The sequence below is a fragment of the Vanessa cardui genome, chromosome 7 (genome assembly GCF_905220365.1).
Source record: "Vanessa cardui chromosome 7, ilVanCard2.1, whole genome shotgun sequence".
NCBI classification, from domain to species: Eukaryota; Metazoa; Arthropoda; class Insecta; order Lepidoptera; family Nymphalidae; genus Vanessa; species Vanessa cardui.
The window spans coordinates 8,952,749-8,977,419 of record NC_061129.1 but is presented as its reverse complement, the minus strand read 5'-3'; the positions used below and the strand labels follow the sequence as shown (position 1 = coordinate 8,977,419).

Sequence of the window (24,671 nt, the reverse complement as noted above, 5' to 3'; positions counted from 1 at the left end):
TGATGAGTGGGTGGTACCTACCCAGGCGGGCTTGCACAAAGCCCTACCACCAAGTAAATAAATATTGTTGTCGAAATTACAAGTGATTTCAATAAGTTGGTATCCTTTTTCTCGTTAGTTTTATATAATAATATTTTCCACAATAGCAGATAATTAAGTTAGAGGCTCTTTAACTTACGTAAGCGATTGCCCTCAAGATGAAATACGAACGCGACTAATATTATCGGGGGGTAATGAGATTATAAGACTTTAGCCAAATGACATATTAAGAAAAAGCAATTTCATATACGATACGTTACAAATATCGTTACACTATAACTTTCTTATTTACATATAAAAATAATTTATAAAATAATGCCACACGAACTTTTTTCGAGTTCCGAATATATGATTCCTGAAAAAAAAAAACGTAAACGTTACGTAGCATTTTAAATGACACTAGTAATTGGAAAATTTATTCAAATATTTGTTCGATGACTTTACTTCTGCTTATTTAATACCAAGAATTTACACTGATACATACTATTTTTAATATACATTAAACTTGATTGGAACTCATAACCAAATCAATATTCGTTAAACCTGTTTAACACCGGGTAGCGTAGTGTACTGTTCTGAAAATAACTCATAAAGAATATGGTAATGATAAATTATATACGCTTCATAAATAGTTTTCATATGTATTATTTATTAGCAAAGAAAATAGATACTTATAGAAAGAGTTTAAAAAGATTTTCCAACAAGTGAGCTCTTGGATTGTATTTGTTCCGACCTTTTTACTGGTAGTTTCATGCGAATTCTAAAAGGTTGAATTTCAAATAGTAAAGAGAAAACCACTATCTATGACCAGTCTTTTCGAATTATCAAACATAAAAACATGATTCGTTAGAAATGGAAAATCGAAAGCAAAGTGAAAATATTTCCACAACGAGTTTTCTCTTTCAATTAATAAAGAATGATTCATCTCTTTTGTGTTCTGTTTTCGTTTCAATAAAAACGGTAAAAAGAAATAAGACGTGAAAAAACTTCTGCACTCTCGTGGCATCAACCGCAAGACTGATATAAGCATCTTATTAAATAATTGTTTTAGAAATAAATATTTCCCAAGTTTAGTTTATAATAGAGCTCTAATGAATATATATTCGTAAAAATGCAGTGTGATTATTGCTTGCTACTTTAAACGAACTAATTATTTCTGAATATTAGAAAACATTATAGTACCTAGGTAAGTACTGTTTGTTAAAACCCAAAATATTTTCAGGGGGTCCACCATATCCGCGCGCGCTGATAGCAGCCGGCGGCGGTTCAACGCATGGCGCACTCAGTGTCAACAGCTATTACATACACAAACCACTCGCATCACACTCAACAAAACATAAATGAGCCACTACACTACACTTTATATTTATTTCATTTCCAGTTTTCGCTGTAAAGTTGTTTTTCAAAATTGACGATTCCCATGAAGGGGGAAAGGCGCGTAAAGCGAGCGATCGCCGAGCGGGCTGGAGCCAACTGCCGCGTCGCTGAGCCCGCCCCCGACAACCCCGCCTTGCCGTTGTGGCAAACGAGCAACATTTCCAAACACAAAAACACGTCCTAATAACCAATTAATGTTTCTGAATAATTTAGAGTACAGCTTAAAGAGAAATAGAATCTTCAAAAGGGACACTTGAATCTTCAAAAGTTTAAATATGTCTCCTGATTCGCTCGGTGTATAATTTATTAAAGATCGTTTGACCGATATTTAGGTAAACAATCCGAAAAATAAATAACTTTTTATTTGATTCTACGTTGCCGTAGTTAAAATATTGATACGTTTATTATGTTTGCACACGATATATAAAGTAATACAGAAGTTGTACACAGTAATTGAATATACTGAAAATAAACCCGAGGCATATAAAGAAAAGTCAAACATACTTTCCTCTCATGAGATTCAAGGCATTCCCTGGACTCTTTCCGTGATATTAATGCTGTAACACAATTATAAACTTTAACATTTAATTACGTTTAAACTACAAGAATTATACACAGTTGCGTCTACTATTTTAAACACTAATTTAAATACAAATATTCGTCTCATTACAAAACAAATAATAGTTTATTAGCTCAAATATACATACAAACACTATACATTTACTTTAAGAATACAAGGTTTAATCAAACAATGATATCATAATGCATCTGTAATCAAAAAGTAAAAAACAAAAAGATCCTCTTGGGTGGAAAGATTTAAATTCTGACTAAACAAATACAGCCAATGTTCAATACTTCAACTTGGTTCAATAAAAAGCGTTCAAGTTAAATATGGGTCACACTTTTACATCTCTCAGGTACAACAAATTTCATTAATTGGTTCAATTATGAATATTCAATTTGTATATTATAAATCATGCGTTAAATAAGTTAGTTTTATATGAGATCCTCTGTTCATGGACATTTGAGTAATCAGTCATTATTCTTTTAATTGCTGACTATATGGAATGTTATGATGTTAGCTCTTCAGATTTTTTACGATATTTAATAAATTTTATAATTTTTTTGTAACTTTTGCATGTAATTTTCGACATAATTTCTTAGTTACCATAGTTGGTGGCGCAATGATTGGCGATGTTTAGTGTTTATTAAGAGTGTCAGTGTGGTGGTAATCGTTTATATCCAGTTGCGTGAAATATGTAATTACTAAGGAGCACAATGTATTTATGTGCTACTTTTGACGTGGTCACATACATAAGTCCAATTATTATGTTTAAAAAAAATTTGGTCACCGATAGTAAAAGAGTCAATTACTTTCAGATACAAATCTGTCGTGTCATTTATTCTCCTTTATTCGGAGCCTTCCAGTCCGTAAAAATCGCAAGCCAATGAAAACTTCACAATAAAGCTTCGTTGACAATTATATGATCGTTGACAAAAAGTTGAACGAATATTTTCTTGATAACTAAATCAAGCACCAATCACTATATTCCATATGATACCAAAATTATAAGTCTTCTTCTAAAGTGTGCAACAGTTAATGAAAAATATATCATTAATATTTAAATTGCTAAGTGATTGGAATATCAACTGGAAAAAGTCAATTACACTTCAATCTGTAATTATTTTTTCATCATCGTTAATTTTTTATGTTCAATTTGAAAGAGTTGTCCGATTAATTTTATTTAAGTGGAAGTTAATGAGTCGGGGGTGCTATCAGTGTAATTAATTTGCACCTTCCTATCCCTAGTCCTGTCGATTAAGTAGGAAGGGAGAGGGCGGTAAAATCGAAGCCGATAAGATAACTATTAATCACGAGATGAGTACAGTTCAGTTTAATCATGAATAAATAACAGATAAGTAAATACAACGAACGTATACTGAAAATATAACAAAAGAAAATGTATGTTAAAATTTAAGGCAGGATATATTTTCAACCGACTTCCAAAAGGAGGAGGTTATCAATTCGTCTGTATTTTTTTTTTTTTTTTTTTTTTTTTTTTTTTTTTTTTTTTTTTTTTTTATGTTTGTTACCTCATAACTTTTCACTGGGTGGACCGATTTTGATAATTTTTTTTTTGTTTGAAAGGTAGTGCTTCCCGTGGGGTCCCATTTTTTTTATTTTTTTTTCCGATGATGGTATCCATGTGAAAACGACATAAGTCTTAAATTTGCCTTATGTATATGCGCGACAAATACGTGAATAACTGAAAATCACGTTAACCAATTTTGATAATTCTTTTTTTATTATAAAATATATACTTCAAGGGTAATTTGGTGAAAGTTTGGTAAGGTTCTGAGCACAGGATCCATGACAAAGTGACGGAACGGAAGGGAACGGAACAATTCTGAGGAGCACGTTAGCGATACTCAGTCGAATCTTTTATTTATAGGTTATTTGGATATTTCAGTCACCTTCCGTAATGGGGTTACGTTTATGTAATTATCATAGTCGAATATTATAATCAACTAGCTACCCACCCCGGCTTCGCACGGGTGCAATACTGATACTAAATATACTACAGAATTTGTGTATTTACGACATCACATCGCAAACTTCTAAAATTATCAGTGTTTCTTTACTATATTGTTCATGTATTATATACACAAACCTTCCCCTTGAATCACACTATCTTTTAAAAAAAATCGCATCAAAATCCGTTGCGTAGATTTAAAGATATAGGGACAGAGAAAGCGATTTTGTTTTATACTATGTAGTGATGGAACTCCTATACGGCTCGCAGTTAGGGTGCGATATGGGGCAGAATTTCTTATTATCTTTAATCAAATTTTGTGTATGTGATGTGATGTCATATGATGTACAAAATATAGTTGGTCTTTTTCAAAGTTTTTTTGCTGAGTTCGATTACAGCTCTTTCGAGGGATCCTTGTAGTTTACGCCGCGTGACGTATTAAGTCCGCATTTTCGAAAGTCTATTTTTGCTTTATTCGCAAGTTTCCTTTGAAATTGTCCTCAAAGTAGTTTCTGACTCATATAAACGGAACGCTTAATCTATCCATATAAAAAAAAATTAGTTAGTCAACATCAGCTTCACTTAAAATCAAAAAATAAATAAAATTTTAACAAAAAGAAAAACCGACTTCAAACAAAACACTATTTTAAAACAAATGAATATGCACGAAAAAGTAATAAAAATAATTGCGTATTCAACATATTTTTTAGAGTCTTCCTAAGTTAAATGAAATGAAAAATATTAGACTACTTAAAAGTCGATTAACGATTATATCATGTAGTTATAATTATTGTTATATTTGGAGTCGGTGTCAGCCAATAAAACCCTACAGTATATCTATCAAAAAAACAATACGAGAATACTTTAACAAATATGTTTTTTACAAATTACCTTTTACACAATAATATACTGGATCAATCAAGGGGCTCGTATCGCTTCTTTCTTTTGATTGTTGGGGCAAGGGCACCGTGGCTGACACCGGCTCCAAATATACCAATAACTATAACTACATGATATAATCGTTAATCGACTTTTAAGTAGTCTAATATTTTTCATTTCATTTAACTTAGGAAGACTCTAAAAAATATGTTGAATACGCAATTATTTTTATTACTTTTTCGTGCATATTCATTTGTTTTAAAATAGTGTTTTGTTTGAAGTCGGTTTTTCTTTTTGTTAAAATTTTATTTTTCATATTTGTATTTAACAAATATCGTGTACGTGTAAGTATTTTTAATATTTCAACTGCGTAACTGCAGCGTTGCTTGACGATTCTTCTTGGGAGAGTCTTCATTCTGATCCGGTTTAAAATTTACTTTTAATACAGATCGGTAAAATGAAGATTCAAGAAAAGTGTTCATAATAATCTATTTGAATAAATTTAATTTAATTTGATTTGAAATTCTACAAATACCTAATAAATAATTTTGATAAGGTCTGAAAGATTGTTACAAGTGAGATGACGTCAGTGAGATGATTATGGAAGATTTTTTTTTCGTAAATTCTTTGCCGATCCTAAAATAAAATTGGGATAAGGGCAGGAGGATGGTGAGGATAATGATTATTTTCTCGTATTGATTAAAGGATATAAATTTCCCGCCGTTGTGCAGAAGGTTGTTCTCCCTTTCAGGGCTCATCTCTAGAAAATATTCCATTTAGTGTGGACACAAATGTACCTAATATATACACGCGATATTTTCCTTCATTAAACAGGAAATAAATAGAAACTTGCTAAGTAATGCATAATATTATATAGATTTTCCGGGTAATATATACAAATACATATGACAAATGGGCTACTGTATTCAGACATAGTTCACCATACTTTGGATCCCCGATATTCCCCACCTTTTCGAGCTAAGATGTGCCTTGTGCCTGTAGTTAACACTCATATGCTCTGCAAAGCGGAGCATAACAATATAATATTGGCAGAATATATGATGGTGATGAATCTGTGAGTAATATTTTAGGATTATAGCTGTTACTTGCTATATAGCAGTACCAGCCTTTAGGTTCTGAGCTGTTAAAACAATTGCCATGACAATTTGTATGCACGTATTTAGAGCAACGTCTGTCGGGTTTTACTAATATAGTTGTTCGTTTTGTTTTTATAATTAGCATAAAGATAAATAAAGACCAAATAATTTGTACAATGCACAAGTGTCATAAAACAAAATAATAAATTAATAATTCGCAACGGATTGACAGCAAATACATTACTATTTATAATTCGTACAAAATACAACATTTATTTCACCAAATATTAAAATTATAAGTGAAAATAATCACGAAACATTATAAAATAATCCTGTCTAATTGTGTTAAACAATAATATACTGCCAGTATGAATTATATTATAATATCGTTGTAACACGGTTGAACGATATTTATTAGTAGCGTATATATGTACATAGTATACACTTACTAATAGAATAAAGTTACCTATTACATATGTGTATATTTGATGTGTATTTCGATGGTAATAAAATAAAATTTTGTTGGACATAATAAGATTATCTTTAATAAAGTCTTTAAGTCGTTAATTATCTTTGATTTTTTAAGCTCATTGGTGATTAAGCGGCGATTATTTATATTTTATTCTTTGATTAACGTGTAATATGAATCAACAATATCCCATTAATATTCGTATCCCAATAATTAGGGGTTTTAATTTTTTTGTAAATATGGTCTCAATCATTGCAATTTTTTTTATGGCATAGTTTGGCGGACGAGCATATGGGCCACCTGATGGAAAGTGGTCACCATAACCCATAGACAATGAAGCTGTAAGAAATATTAACTATTCCTTACAACGTCGTTACTTGGCGGTAGAATAACTGATGAGTGGGTTGTACCTACCCAGACGGGCTTGCACAAAGCATTACCAACAAGTATATAATTTAATTTAATGTAATAATAGATTTATTTGCTAGACGTCAATCGAGGCTATTCCACCGTGCATATAAAACAACGGTATAACACGATTTCACATTTAAAATATTAGCAAGATCCGTTATCTGCTCTAATGCTTGGATTATTTTTTATTATCGATTTTTAGAAGTTCTGAAGAGGTTATTTCAGCACGTAGTTCCTCGTGTTGGTTCCGTTACACAGCGAGCCCGAGTTTAATTATAAACACAAATTAAACACATGGAAACTTAGCGGCGTTACTAGCTTGGGTTTGAATCCGCAATCTAAAGCTAAGATCCTTATGTCTTATAGACACTGGGTTAACTGGTAATGTTTGTTTGTTTCTTGACAACAATGTTGCAATCGATTTTATAATAAGACAAACAAAAGCACAAAACACGAGCATACAACATACTAATAAATATATTAAAAGAAAAAAATATTCTTAACTTATTAATCCGTTTCACAAACGTATTGAAAATGATTATACATATATACAAAGCCCCTCATTACTATAATATTTACTGAAGGGTACTATTATTGTGGCAGAAACTAAAAACACCGATCAAAGTCATTTTGTATCCATGCAAGCAATAAAGAGAAGCCATTAGGTGAGTTTTATTGAAGCAAGGCATGTTTCATAGCTTCTACCTTGGTTATAGGATGCTTTTTATGCCGGAGTAGTCGATAGTCGCACTACCAATATGACTTCGGCACATTACATAATATTGTAACGAATTAAAATAAAACGAAACGCTTTTCACGTCGTGGTAAATGTACAGACACGTTTCTATTATATGCATCTGCATGTACATTGTATATACGTAAATAAATGGGACGCGCCCCGAGCATCGCCCCGCCAGCCACAATTATGTCCGACATTGCTTTACTGTAAGTGATAACCCCTTCGTATGATATTCGAGCAACAGCAGTCTTTGAATTTCGTAATTTTTGAACGAACAAGCGAACGGAGGACAGTGTTGCCCTGCATATAAAACGATTAATTAACAAGATCAACAACGCTTAGTACTCGCGAAGAATACAGAATCAGAGAATCTAGGCGTAGTATTTTGTATCTCTTTGTTTTTTGTTCAGATAATTATGAATTAAGCATCATTTTTCACGGCTGTTATAAAGAACATCATCATTTTTAAATAATTCTTAATCAACGTAATTTATGTTATTATTTTAATTCTAAAATTGCTCCTAATTTAGAAGAACCTGCAGAAACAATTTTGATTTTTTTTTATGTTTAAATTATTTTTATTATTAACTTTTAGTAATCAATAATTGTTACAGTATTTTAGCATTGAGAATACAAATATTTCATAAAACAGGGGTAAATGCAGTATCCAAATAAGTTAGTAGATTTTTTTTTTACTTTTGACACGATGAATTTTTGTATTTCATTTCTCATGACACTTTCTTTTCAAATATAATTAATGAAATATGCACGGAAAGTTAGATATACAGCCAAACTTACAAAATTGAAATAAATACAACTTGAAATGTGATTGGTATTCGAGACATCACCGATTAAACATAAAAGAAATATAAAGATCTGTTCACAATCCATAAACCTAATAAGAGATCTAATTGATCCTTTTGGTTCAGTTAAAAATAAAACCATTATTGAGTAACTTACTGTAAAACTTTGAAAGCTAAAAAAACAAACATAAATTAAATGATATAACATTATTATAACACAAAATAGATAATTGCAGTCTTAAGAAAGCAATCACTAAAAGAAAACACACGACAACAAATAAATCTCAGTAAAGTTTTAAAACTTCCGCATTGCAAGTCTCCCGACCCTCTCGAAATACCGTAATTACAAAATAATTATTTCGGTGCTACAAAGATGAAGTAAAAGTTGAAAAAGTTGAAGATCGATGGATTTTAGCACAAGTTTACTCGGAACCAGTGATATTTATATACTTGCTTTACTCGTTATTGCTTGAATCTACATACTACATACATATATGTCTATATATAGACCGTTTATATAAGCAGAAGGAGAACTAAAATATAGGAGAAACAGTTCAGTACCTTTTTATTTTGTTTGTCAAGTTCGTATTTATTTTTTTAGATTGCTAACTATTAACGGTCATCAATGGTTGTCAATAAAAACATTTTGGAATATTAAAACAAGTAAAATCGTGAAATGTAAATTTATGTTTGCTCCGAATTTTCAAGAATGATTTACAGTCAAATTTCTAACACTCAGCGAACAGTCGTATTACAAAATGAGGGACTCGTCCGCTACATATTCCGAACCGATTTCATGCCGCTGTTCTGATTAAAGATACTGACAAATATACACCAGAACACGATCGTTCCTCTTGATTTTATCTTCAACAAAACCCGAGATGGACGGTAGACACGAATTAATTGGTATTGAAAACTCAGAAGGCCATTGGCAAGCTTTTATTCTCTACTCCTTTCTGATAGGATTTCCGAGTTGCATTATCCGCTCGGGATAATAAAATGGGACGAGTTAAACAAGTTGTCCACCGTTATGGTTTGTAATAGACCTACAACTTTCGTGTAGATAACCGAACACACTTGAAGTAGAAACTAAAGATATTACAATTTATTTACATACCTGTACATACAGGTACGTATACACATACGAAATACGATTCTGTACAGTCGTAGTGACTATATTTGCAAGGGTAAATATCACGTGTTTGCGTTTTCCTTTTTCTTTCTTTGTTGAACAAATAAATCTGTTGCCGTATTGGTTTTTGACGCTATTGTGTGTGACAATGTTCGCGTTGAGCCACTCTCGGTAGATACTATTAGTCTAGTTTGAAGAGTCGTTCCTCAATGTTGTCACGCTTAGTTAATAAACACTTGGTTTATAACGCGTCTAACTCGAGCAATAAATATCGATTTACGTCAACGTTCATAAGCCTAAGACAGAGTGGCCTTCCTAATGATGATATACAGCATATTAATGATCAAACATTTCGATAATACATACGGCAATGCTTAATATACAATCAGAGTAATGACGTCTAAATATATATTCATCTCTCAGTTGCTCATTAAATTAGGTTAGAACGCGCGCATTTTAACCGATGATTGGGGGGTTCAAATTCAGAGAAGAACCAACGAATATCCTTATTAATTTTTGCTTATAATTCATCGTATCATCGTATAGATACCTATACATTATATATTCAATGATTCCTTGCAATGTATTGGAGTAGCCTGTGCAAAACGCTTCTTCCCTTTGGGAGAGGGTACCTTAGCCTAGCAGTGGGATATTTAGAAGCTTGTACTTTATTTAAATTTAATATATAATACATCCCCAATTCAATATAAGAGAATATTTTATTGAGACTTTGAAAAAAGAAAAAATGCCGAGGAAATCAATGAATAGTTAGTTCAGTTCAAGTTGTTTACTTAAGGGAAAAGTCATATTTCTTAACAAGGAGTATGTCGTGTTGAGTGCCAAGTGTTAAAGTGGGGAAGCAGTTTTAGTAGCTCGGTTGGCCAACTCTTGAGTTACGTCTCGAGCGACTATTATACAACGTTATATAGATAAGCGGGAACATATGCCATATAACTTCGAGTTAATTAATATGGTTAGACACGGATGCCACGAAGGTAACGCTCGACTTTGTTTACTATGAGAATAATATACGCCTTAGTGATGTTTGAATACACAATTAATACAATAATCTTCTTTGATTATAATACCCGGGAAATGTAATATATCTGAAAGATAATTGACGGTGAGATATATCAAGGACCAATGAATTCTTTATAACTCATATCATATTAGGTTGCAAAACGGAAAGGAACATCTCCGTAAAAGAATAATTTTGATACACAAACACTATTTCCGTGATCGTATAATAACATTATGACGTAGTATTAATACGTCATTTATGAAATATTGATGCACAGCACTGACAAGCACAAGATAATTGTGGGGACGTGCTATGAATAATAATTTCATTACACGATAATAAGCTAGGTCGAGGCTGGAGCGAACGCAACGGCGCCGTCAGCCACAATGCTCAGCAAACAGTTGGGCTAATGGGATTCAACAGCTTAAATTAAATTTTAAAATTTACTTTTCAGATGAATCTTGAAACATTTTGATACTTTAATTTGTTTTTAAACTCGTTTCGGTTTTACAGTTCTGATCAGAATAGTTGAGTTGGGGTATGTTCAAATTCAGTTGAGGATTTCGAAATAAACTCTTAGATTCTGATTTAAAAATCTTTACTTATTTATGAGGTAGCAAGAATTCATGGAATATGTTGAGACCGATTTTCAGCACAGAACTTTCTCAGAATACATAATGCATAACTGTCTTTTGATTTTAGCGTCACCTTCAGCTTTCCACAAGAACTATTAAGTACGAGGATTTATGTTGAGCTAAATATACTTGAAATGAAAAACGTCAGTCAACTTAAGTAATTCTTCTGACGCAAGTTATGAATTACGAAACATATAAATATCGATTTTGAAAACGAAAATAATATAAAAATATGCTAGTAATGTCGAATATGTATATAAAAAAAATAAAACCGTTTTGATCTGAGATTTTAATTTCATCTGTTCAAATGTCTGCAGTATTGTAACATTTTTCGGTATAAGTAAAAATATTAAACAGTAATATCAGTCCGTCAGACTACAGTAATTATTGAATAAATGAAAACAAAAAATCCAATAGGCAACGCCGATAAGAGCTATTGGTTTACGATCGCACGTAGAGCGTCAGCCTCGAAATATTCTTATTTTGACCTCGTTTAAAGTATTAACGAAAACAAAATGAAATTTCATAGCCGTAACCTCATACATATATCTTACTGCATTCGTGAAATGCACTGAGAACTGTAAATGATGATATAATTCGAGTTAAGTGTTCAGAATTTCGTGAATAAAATGTACGTGTAGTACAGCTATCGTTATATCATAGTGTGTGTGCGGTATACATTTAGGTATTTAATAAGCACACATGAGTCACAATTTCAATGTGAACCCATATGTAATACTTCAGGTTCATTAGCGAAAAGTGAATAAAATTGCAGAAAGTGCTACTCCTGACGGCTACGAGTAACTGATTTCGTTTAAATATTTTTCGCTAATTGCAATTTAATGATGAAACACTGACACGCTAATTTTGTAAATATTCAAAGATTTCTTTCAAATTGCGACTAATCTTAATTTATATTTTCATTGGCCTAGCCTCATGAAGGTTTTTTAATATTTATAAAATAAAATCAACTCTGGCACCAATAAAATATTTTATGGAAATATGTAATTAAAATATTATGAATTTAAACAATATCACTTGTTTCGAAGTAGAGTTAACAATGTCTACAGCAACATTTCTCTATATATTTATATTCGTGGAACAGCGAATATGATTGCCAAAATTATAACTAGTGATTTTGCAATCGTGTACCTACATTCAAATCAAACGTCTAGCCACGTTAAAATATTGGAAGGAAGAAAAATAGAAGATTAATGATCTTCCAGTAACATCGTTGAAAGGGGCACCTAAAAGCACCATGAACTAAAATATACCGAATGAAATTACATCTTTAGATAGAAACTTCCTTGAGAAACGATAATGTGAATAAATAGTAAATGATACATGGAATTTAATATATATCTATAATCGATAACGCATGTGTCTCACAGATTGGATAGTTGTCATGTTCTGTTAGTAAATTTTTGATCTAGACCTCCTCTTCTATCGAGGAGAGGGATTTTGGAACATATTCCACCACACTGTACGATGAGGGTTAGTGGAATGGACATGCGGCAGAATTTCGATGAAATTAGACACATGCAGGTTTCCTCACGATATTTTCCTTCACCGCCGAGCGCGAGATTAATTATAAACCCAATTAAGCACATATATACAGTGGTGCTTGCCGAAATCATCGATTAAGACGCACGCGTTCTAACTACTGGGCCATATCAGCTCACTATATATACAACAATATTTATAACATTTTAAGAATAAAAAGCTCGTTTATTTAACGAGTGTGATACACACACACAGAGCAGAACTATTTTAAAGTGAAATTAGTGTTTGAAAAAAATGTATTCAACGATTTATATATATATTTCTATGTTAACTGTAATTTACAAACACAATTGAATAAATAATAATAATAATATATTTTTTAATCTGTTTAGGAAATATTGTGTGAAAGTGTGAGCGCTAATTTAGACGCATTTATACTTTACTTCAAATACATTTTAATACATTTATTTAGTGTGTTTTCTTGAAAGACTTTCATCGGTATGTAAGCTTAACGCTCGCAAACTTATTCTATGTGCTAAATAGAACTATTTAAGTAATTACTCTAGAAAGATTAATAGATACACAACAACATATTAAACTTTGTTCATCCACGTGAACTTCTTAAAACATTGACGCTAATTGACGAATTTATGTGTTTGCTTATTTTAATTTTATGACTTTAGACAAGTAACTTAATGTTATTAAATTATATTAATTTTAAAACGAAATACATACGTGTTTAATTCTACGATCACATAACTCCTGAACATATGGGACCAATATCTGTGATTTGGTGATGGATAGTCTGTTAAAGGGTTAAGATTGGATCCGATAGTTTGAGCTGTAATTACGATCTAGGATAATCTTATAGACTAGTAGAGGTTATTCCTATAAAGTGTCCATACAAAGGTACTTCTTTGTTATAAATGTGTTGAATAGCAAAAATAACTATTCTTATTATGGTTTCAACAAAATATTGAAAGTTAAAAGTTGTTGTAAGGTATAAATATAAACGACTACCTAATAAAATACATCAGTCTCTATTTGTTGTAAACGTTGTATACGACAAAAGGAACCGGCCATTTGTCTTAAACAAAATAAAATTTTATTGAATGTTCCAAAACCTTTTAGACGGAGACCCGCATACGAATAAGGCAATAAAGTTGATCGAAACAACAAAACAATTCAACTAAAAGTAATATAAATGTAACTTTTGAATATACTTTAAAATATTCGCACATTAATGACACGTGGACGTTACAGTCATATATAAAAATAAAATACCATAAATTTTAATATATATAGTAAACATAATTACAGTAGCTTCTCTTCAAAAAGCTCTTTTGAATTATCATGTTAAATAATGACTTTTAAATATAAAGTTCTAAAGGGAATAAATTCAGTAACCACTCATCCCCATCAATTAAATACGACAGATGAAATAACACAATACATACATTTGTATCCTTCGTAAAAATGAACCTTCATGCGGCATTCATATTATATAATGTTAAGTAATATGATTTATTGATTACCAATTTGCAAATGTATATTTATTTCAAATAAATAATTGTTTCATATTTCCATATTCTATATAGAATATAAATGTATAAAAGCGATAAAAAATGAAACTATATTTTATTTTGTTTAAATTAAATTGTATTTATCATTTCGAAGGTACTAAGTAACGAAATGCGAATTACTCTCTTTTAAAAACGATCCGGATCCATCAAAATCCTATTGAAAATAGCACAATGAATGTTAGCTTCATCTTTGTTATTTTCTTGCGATGTTCGGGGGCCAGAGAACTTGAATAAAAGATTCGTATATTATCCCTGGCTCGGTTCGAGTACAATAGACCAGCGACAACGCACCCAGTGTAATTCAGTGAGCCTCGCGACCGCATTGTATAATAGGAGGTCACACTTTCCGAAGCACTTCGAGCCAGTCCGAATAAGTCCATATGATAATTTCATTTAAGTTTCACGAACTTGTTGGATTAGCCTTTTAAATCTTTGTTTATTGTAATTTTTAATGTCAGTTTTATTCGAGATCGTGTCATGATACTCGCATTAAAATGCGCAATGGACAATAATAATGAACTTTCAAGTGAAATGCTTTCAAAATGACAGTAAACATGAAATTATCTTCGAAAAGAACAAAAAAAAATTAACTTTATTATCTTGGACTGCCTGGCAGCTACGTTTGACACACACCAAACATCATACTACTTTAGTAATGTGCGTGTACTTAGTGGCCAACGGTTCGCTAGTATCTTTTTAAACGCATTCTCAGCTTTGACAAAGGAAATTATACTAGAAGCGTTGAAACATCAACAATTATAAAATTTGTTGTGAGTGATAATATTAATTAAAATAATGATATCCCTATATTAAAAAAGGACTTTTCTTTTTCACTTGCAATTGATATCAAAATAAATTATTGATGAGATTTATTTCGGTTTTCCGAAACACTGAAACGTAATATAATTTTATCCAAATATTTCTTAAAACAATTTAATTAAAAAGCGCTGCGAATATTACTCAGGAAGGCTTGTCAAGTCTTATTTAATATTTGAACAACTAATGGACTTGATAATGCTCAATTAATTATACTTCGGTAATTTACACAGTATCCTGTTTTACGGTATATTCATTGGGGTAAATCTTTACACATAAACACCGAACGAACTTAAAAAAAGCCCCTACATCTCTTAACAATTCTATTTTCTATCTCAGAGCTCGAGACTCCCTTTAGGATGTTTTTAAACAAAGTTGGAATGCTTGTAGTGACAATACAGAATATTTTCAATATTGTATATCCCACAACAACATTGTTTATTTTGATAGCAGTAGTGACTCGCTGTATAGACACGAGGAGTAAAGAAAACCTTGTAAAACCAAGTTTGTTTATCTTTGCTTGGACAAGGTGTTATATTGGGGTTTTTAATAATATGCCATAAATACTTTTAGCTTTTATAAGTCAATTATTGACAAATTAAAAAAAAACGTAAAAAAGCATTCCATATTTAAATGAAAACAAGTGGTGTAAAGATTTAATTAAAATACCTATGCAGTTTACGTACCTTGAGAAATCTTATAGCTAGAATCTTCATTAACAATCGGTTGTAATTTTAAATTTCGGTTTAAGCTTGTAACATTCAACGCTGTGAATCTAGGTATATTATATTAATTTATTAAAACAAAAAAAGTACGCTATAGAATATAAATCTGGTACCTCTTGATCAACCAACTGGGGAATAAAATTCGTGTAAAAAAGTGAGTATAAAAATATGTTTCATCTCAAATGCTACAAAGGAGTTGACGTATGTTTTATTACGACATAAATAAGAATCTTTGAATAGTCTGGATTTTCTTACATATTTTTCGGAAAATTCTAAGTAGTCAGAGAAAAAAAGTATACAAGGGAACATTTATACGCTTCACGCATACGAAATATTGTGTGTCCTTCTCCAGAATGGACTCCATGTTTAGGTAAATTGTGATCGTCACGTAACGTCACGCGTTAATGACCTGACATTATTTGTCAAGCGGATCGAAAGGCAATCTCACTAACTCGGGTCCATTTGTCACACATAAAACGTGATATATTGCCATCTTCCGTCCGTACATCCTACGGCCACGACACTGTCCGAAACAACTGCGGTCTAATTGAAACTTGTGTTCTGAATACTAGGTCTGTGATATTTTAGAATATGAGCTTTCATTATTGTATAATTTAGACACAATATATATATAGTCTTTTTATGTCTTTTGAAGTGAATATTTGGAGCGTGTTTTTTTCCAAAGAAACATATATTAGAACACCTTGGGTTTAAGACTAAACGACAGGCTCTCCTATAGCACTTATTATGTTTCGCGTAATAAGAAACTTGAGATTTTCACCTAATACTAATACTTTTCCTTTTTATTTACACAATATATACATATACATATTTTTAGTTTTTCAAAGAATAAACAGTAATACGTACATTCATTAACAAAGTACTTAACAGCAAAGTTTTTTAATTTTGCCGTGGCCGAAGTTTTCAAGCTCTCTATTAAGTTCCCCAAGGCCCAGTTACACCCTTATTGCTAAAAAGAAAGACAACTAATTAGCCATAAATTATATATTAATTGTACGACAGAATTGTAGAATTCCCAGTATTTCAACTATGTAATTAATAAAAAAGAGATATCGTATCATATCATACGTCGAATTTGAGCTTATTTTAGTACGTTGCTCCATTGCGGTTATACATCTATGCATAAGGTATAATCCCACCCGACACACGCAGATTTCCCCATGATGCTTTGGTTGACCGCATAGCACGAGATGAGATACAAATACAGATTAACATTTGCAAGATCAGTAGTGATTGCCCGGAAGTTAAATCATGATCTTGGTTAAGATCCACGTGTTCCACTCTCGTCTTTCACTCAACATTCATACCTAAATTCAAACACTTTTAAAACTTTCACAAATTTCCTCTAGACAACGAGATCTCGATTTTCGGTTCGGGATGGGAAATTGGATTGTGTCGTATTTGTCTAGGAGTAACATCTAGGAGTTCGCAATGAAAACTTGTTCTAACCGGCAGCTGCAGTACCGTGCGGTTTGTTTTGAGAGTGACCACTGAGTAAGTAGTTAATTGTGTCTGCTGTTTTTGGCCCCAATACGGTGAATTTTAAACTAATTGATGTTTATATTGTATTAAATACAGTGCGTTTGCGCTACTTATTTGTATATTTTAAATGTCCCGAAAACAATTCCTAGTTAGTTTCATAAAAAATAATGCAAACTGTAAGTATTCCATATTTACGATTTTTAGTTGCGTTATTTATCGATCTATATTCATTTGTATGGAAAACCGTTTTTTAATAGTCACATAGTATGTCCGGTAAAATTATTATATTCGGTTTTCAACGTCATATTTGGGATTTCTGAATCATATTTGGCCGACGATTCGGATAAAATATCGGACATGTATGTACGGAATTTACTTTCAATGAAATCGAAATTAATATCTGAAATATTACAATAATATAATTGTATCAACTTTCGCTGTGGATATAAGTGGGTTGGTATTTTTTCATTAATCTTTTCAGGCTAAGTTTCCAAAAAATATAGGTTGCTGAAAACCATTGATTGGAAAAAAGTGGTTAGAGCTAGCTCTCTTAGAAAATGTACACGAAAAGGCACCTAAATTTTAGGTGCTAATGAACACAGATGTTGTATGGCTCCTTATCTTAGCAGTTCGAACTGGAAATCGACAGAGAAATGTTCGTATTGATTGCATATAAAGATATCATTGCTCAAGGCGTCGTGGTGATTTTTTCACCTAAGAATATTCATAAACTAATCATCTCAAATTCAGCGTCAAGGATAACAAAAAAATAATCTAAAAAATAATATATACAGTTCTAATCCGTTTTTATTATTCCCTACTGGTATTGATCATGACGTTAACGTCAGCTTTGTAAATGTAGATAACCTTTTTTTTCACCCGGGCCATCGTTTAGTTTCCTATGATAAAGAAATCGACTGAAATTGAATGAAACGATCATATTTATCAAAAACCATATTTTGGTTGAATATGCGTCCGAATCTATGTCGCAAGCATTTTGCACGGTTAGTCTTTACTTTTAATAGTGTAATTTGTGTTACATACCGTGTTTAAGGATGTTTTTAGAACATGTATTAGCGGGATCCCAACGTCATAATCCCCGCTCATTTGCTAAGATCTAGAGGTAATGTTCTCGCTGCGTTTAGACATTAATTTCCCTGCGTAAAAGCACCTATAAATTGTGGTTACCGTTCTTATCTGCTGATTGTGTGTGTCTGTTTTCTGAGTAAAAAAAAATATTACTTATTCGTATTGTCTTTATAACTTTATTATGTTTTTATAACAAACCAATATATGCATTATTTAATTGACAAGAAAATCAGGAGTCACTGTTGATACATTGCTCAAATAAATTATATATTTTATAAATAATTATCATGTGCATATAATATATTGAGGAGGTAGAAGTTTATATTAACAATAAATAAACATTAGTTAAAATCCTTTTCATGTGTGTAAAACTCTGAATATAACTTTTTTTAAATTATACACGCAATTTCTTTAGTATGTATTATGTATATCATAATGTAATCGACTTTTAAAGCATTTTCATTATAATCGCTCCATTCAAGTGTGACCGAAGAAAAAAGCTTCAAAGGAATATATTTCTACATTATTAATATTATTACAAAAAATCTGTATTTGGAAGGAGGATGTAACATTTGGTATTAATAATTTAGTAGAAACGCGTACGAAGAAATTATATTGCAACGCACGCATCCTCTTTCTACAGTTGCGTTACATTATTAATTTTTTTGTAAAACGTAAACGTATGTAGAATTATAGGAATAAGAATGTTATAGGGGAGAAGTGGCATGAAAGAGCCCGAGAGATATTATTTTTATTTAGTTTTTTATATTATGTATAATTATAAATGGCCATCTTCATTGCGTAAGTATCTCTGTACATTGGTACACTCCTGACCCTTTAAACTAGAGTAACAACCGACGACTGTGATGTTACTTACACAAATGGTTACAGAACTAAACTACCAGTGAATTGACGATAAAATAAACTTTATTAAAACTTGTAAATTAATTCACTAATCATACGTTATCCCAGTTTGGCGTCAATCGACATTCGGTAGTCGAAACTCTCGACTTCCTTTAGAAACATTATATTAATAAAGTTCGGAACTAACTCGAGAAGTCATTTTAGTAACGTGGGTACGAGACAAAATCTTATAATTGAAAATACTTTATATTTAAACTTTCTCGCAATATTGCATCTTATTTTAATGAAAAGTCTTTAAAGATCGCGTTTCTCGTACGCGCGATTATTTTACTAATTCAATTGTATAGTTAGCTATAAGCATTCAGCATTCCTTAAAAACAAAGAATCTATCTTGAAATAAAATTTAAAACTATGCTCGCAACATTTCACTTCGTACTTTATTTTATATATATTTTAAAAAAACTTGCGAGCGCTACTGAAAAAATGAGATTTAAAATTTCTCCTTCGGTATTTCTAGAAAGTAATAAAAAACCGGTTTAACGCTTTTTACATCGGAACGAACAACAAATGTTAAACGTAATATTATGAAAGCATCCTTCGTTACATATTAATGGAAAACAACACTTCAAATTATATTATTAAACCGTAACTACAGGATAGCGTAACGTTTACGAACAGCTTGGATAAACTTATGGGTTGTGATTATGCAAACGTTTTGTGCAAGCTGATGAGGTGTTTTAGGAAATGGGATCGAATGTCACTAGACAAATGTGCGCCTCATTAACACAGATAGAGCGACTTCAATCAATGTTGCTTACAAACAGTGTATGTTTTCAAGTTAATATTACTTTGAGGCGGACATAACACACTTCATATGAGTAGCATATTATCGTCGAAATGAATTATTAATTTAGTTTAAACACTAAGTGATATATGGTTAATTTCTGAATTGAATTTAGTACTTAAACCCACTGTGTATAAGTGATACACAATGGACGTATATCATATAGAGTGTATGAATTTTAGTACTATTATTAATGCGGTAGTTTGTTTAGTAGAATTACACAATTCCGTAAAAGATAATGAACAAATTCGTATGAGCGTTCGCAGAAAGATATATTTTAAAACTAAATCTTGCGAAGCGGACGGGTAATAAATAGGGAGTGATGGAAATATATGTTATTTATTTATATTTATCGGATTCATATATTTCACGGTAGTCACTACTCGATTTAGCGATTTATCTTTTCTTGACAATATCATATAAACTTCAAAATAGAAATATATATTTGTACTATACGACATGCAGGTACCTTTTTAAACGGGTATTTCGATAGTATGAGAGCGCAAATAAATACTCAAAGGAGTTGCGGACTAGATTTCATTCATAACTAAAACTGAATCATTCGATTTTTGAAATATCAATATTACTATCGAACCAAATTCCAGGAAGCACTGACATATAGAATATTCAAAGAATATGTTGATATTTAATGTACCTTATATGTTTTGATTTATACAGAACCCCTACCTACTCGCAATTACGAACTTTTTACAAAACATGGCCGACGTGCAGTTTTGTTTACAACTTTATTTTTAAAGACCAATAACGTTTTAAAAACAATGCACTAAAAATCTTTACTACTGTACATCACATAAATAAAGTGTTGTTTAAAGTTTAAGTTATAAAAATAGATAGAAACACAGTTGGAATACACTTTGCCTAGATTACGAAATAAAACAAATTATTAAATGTACAAGGAAAAAGTGTCGGTACGCTTTTCTGGTTAACGCTGACTTATGAGAGCTGAGATGGCCCAGTGGTTAGAACGCGTGCTTCTTAACCGATGATTGCGGATTCAAACCCAGGCAAGCACCACTATACATATGTGCTTAATTTGTGTTTATAATTCATTTCGTGCTCGGCGGTGAAGGAAAACATCGTGGGGAAACCTGCATGTGTCTAATTTCATCGAAATTCTGCCACGTGTGCATTCCACCAACCCGCATTGGAACAGCGTGGTGGAATATTTTCCAAACCCTCTCCTTAATGGAAGAGGAGGCCTTATCTCAGCAATGGGAAATGTACAGGCTGTTACTTTCCTTTACTTTTTGCTGACTTATGATAATTGTATCACAACTTTGTATGAAATTATTTATATTATAACTTGTATAATATTATTAATCTCAAAAATGTCTTCAGAAAAGTTCGTAATAATTGCTTTTTAATGTTGTTACGACATTGAAAGAAAAACACTACTTGTTTGCTTGTAAGAAACTTAAGCGACTTTCGTAATTTTTTTATGAAATCTTATTTTATCGAATATATTCAAGGACTAGCGGTCGCCCGCGGCTTTGCCCGCATAGATAACGGTTCATAATCAGTCTTCTAATATCCCTACTGCTGAGGCACGGTCACATTTGAAGAATTACTGCAACCGGCGCTTGGATCTATTGTGATAAACCTCAAATTCGTGATCACAACACCTCAGCCACGAATCTGATGAGGTTCTTAGGGTCGGAGGCCATTATGCCCTCTAAGGACCGGAGTTAGAACATTTTATAGTTCTATCTTTTATAGTTTAGGCATCATAAGCAGAAAATCAAAAGATTTTTTCCTTTTTTGTCCGAAAAACACCAAAATATCTTACGGAACCCTAATTTTTTTTTTCAAAATAAAATTTAGCCTATGTTATGCGGGATTAATTTAGCTTTCGAATGGTGAAAGAATTTTTAAAATCGGTCCAGTAGTTTTTGAGCCTATTCATTACAACCAAACAAACAAAGTTTTCCTCTTTATAATATTAGTGTAGATAATTAAAATATGTGGCATTATAAAGATGCGTTATAAGGTAAATATTTAAGAAATAGTTTTATAATATATTGTTACATATTATAATATAACATTCAATGGTATTATTACAACCTATTGGACAAAAATATTATATACGGGTCATAAAACAATAACAAATTTGAAAATCCGTTATATGTACAGTTTCACTAAGACATATGTATGTATGGTACATGAAGCATTTTCTTAATAGTAATTATTCTGTTGACCCCGCTAATATGAATTTGATAATATCATGTAGAGTAAATAAAAAAAAATGATATTATTATGTAGGCAGTACTCGTAAGAGGCTTTGTCATTTTGTGAAATTTAAGACTCTTAAATCGACTATCCGTAATAATTCAATGTTCGATACTCAGAATAGCTTAAACACTTTCGGTTATTTATCAACTTTTACATTATTTTATTTTAAAATACGATATGAATCGTCATTTTAAAACAAAGACAAGTCGTGTACATTAACATCTGCTACTGAAATTTTCAGCACGTTGTGGAGCGGACATCGCTCGCAGCTTGCTGCCATCGCTATTTCCACTATTTTTAGTTTAAGACAAAAGAGCATCAACGTTGGAAAATGCGGCTTCAACTGAATAGAATTTCTGACACCCCGTCTAGGTATTTGGATTATTTTGGTTCACAGAATCCGTTCGTATAGGATAGCGAGACAATGAGGTCGAACTCTATACAGAGCTTCGAGGTAATATTGTTGAAATGTTACCGGATTTTGATACTTCAACATCATCGAATATAATACACGAAGATTTAATGAAAACCTCTAAAGGTGTTTTTAATGAATACTTTAAACTATGTAATTGCTTTTTTGAGAAATATATACTTGATTTTTCCTAAAAAAGTAAGGTATTTATGAAATTCTAGTATGCATTAAGATATCTAATGCCTTTCAAAAGCAAACTTGTTAGAAACATCGAGAAGCTGCAGGCATAGCGTGGGAATAAGTTTCGAGTTTCCGTCATAAAGAACAATAACCATTGCTAAACTATAAACTAAGCGGAAATGTTTCTTTGATATAGTGGCTAGCTTATAAGGCTACATATTCCGAGTATCGAGATTCGAATCCCGAATCAAGGTAGGTTTTTCTGTCAAGAAATACTTATTAATACTATAGAATTTGAAAGTATGTAGTGTTTACACTGCAGTAACAAGCACGTAAATCTGTTGTACTTTCGAATGAAAAGAGTGAATTTTGCACTAAAATATTTCCTGCGGAGTTGGTAAGCCTACGTTGAGAATGGTTTCAATGACCCAAATCAGCCTGAAGGACATCATTAGGTAAATCAACACACGAAGCGGAAATTAGTAAATCACATTGAAATCAACTCATAAATTTACCATTTATTTAATTACATTTCTATTATATAGTCGTTTGACAACCTAATTAACATTATAATTTGAATAATTAATTAATAACACTGTAAGTTATTATAGGACTATAATAGAAACGATTTTGTTTCTAATAAGACCGCGTATAACATTATTATCATTTTGTGTTACCAGTGGTCATTTTGATTTCATTGGTGGAAAGTTGTCCATCTTTATACTTTTACTATCTTGAAACTTAGTAAATTACTCGTTTCCAAGGCTCGCTTATTTATAATCAGCATAATAAAAGCGTATTTTTACATTATCTAGTTTATTTGCAATTTTTTTCAGTTCTATTGAATAGATAAGCTATTTTAAAATTTAGTTACAAGTTAGGTTAGCTTGTGAGAATATGTAGCAATCATCATAACGAATCGATTGTAATTGAAAGAAAAATTTAGTTAGGACTTTTAGATTTCACAATTGCCTTAACTATATCTCACAAAAAAGTTTACTTATAAAATATACGTGATCAAAATAAATAATACACCTTAAATGGAAAGAAATATTATAAATCTGTAAAATGAATGGATTTCATTTGACATTCAATTTTTGATTGGATATATTTTTTTTTACTAAGAGTTTTTTGTCTAATATGATATTCAGTTCTTAAGATTTCGATAATTCATGATGGAGATGAAACGACGTACACTAACATTATGACAAGATTGAAAATCAGATAATTTACCTTCCACACCCATAGACCGCATTAGATTTAAATACAATCAGCATAAACGTCTCTCGGTGGTATAGGGAAAGACCGTATGACGCACCAGGCCGTGAAACATTTACAGATCGTTATATTACTTTAATATAAAAGGCCATTTTCAATTTATTTTTATTTGAGCAAGTAAAGCAGACTGAGGCATAAGACAATAGAATTGTTAGTATATAAAAATTCTTGACATCGTCAATGCTACCTCCGTGGTCGAGTGGTGTGTACACCGGTTTTAATGAGTCACTCGCCACTCTGAGGTCCTGGGTTAGATTCCCGGCTGAGTCGACGTAGATTATCGTTAACTTACTACGTTGTCTTGGGTTTGATGTTTTTGGGAACGTCGTTACTTCTGATTTTCCATAATACAAGTGCTTTAGCTACTTACATTGGGATCAGAGTAATGTTTGTGATGTTGTCTCATATTTATTTATTTAAATATGGTCATGAAATTACACTGCTTTTTTATCGGCATATACAGCGAAACAAATTTTGAAGTTTTAGAA

The 24,671-nt window shown here is 31.6% G+C and overlaps 1 protein-coding gene across 5 annotated transcripts in view; it reads right to left on the bottom strand.

Moving 5' to 3' along the window:
* Positions 1 to 24,671, bottom strand: part of LOC124530838 (neural-cadherin-like) — a 261,718-nt gene that overhangs the window by 93,490 nt on the left and 143,557 nt on the right. For 2 of the 5 annotated variants that reach the window (XM_047105169.1, XM_047105168.1), the window contains exon 1: positions 1,222 to 1,470. The exons of the other annotated variants lie outside the window; for them this stretch is intronic. In XM_047105169.1, the coding sequence (XP_046961125.1) occupies positions 1,222 to 1,273 (52 nt within the window). In that variant the 5' untranslated portion in view covers positions 1,274 to 1,470. Of the gene's footprint in view, positions 1 to 1,221; positions 1,471 to 24,671 lie in introns of those variants that run through there. 5 annotated transcript variants of the gene reach the window in all.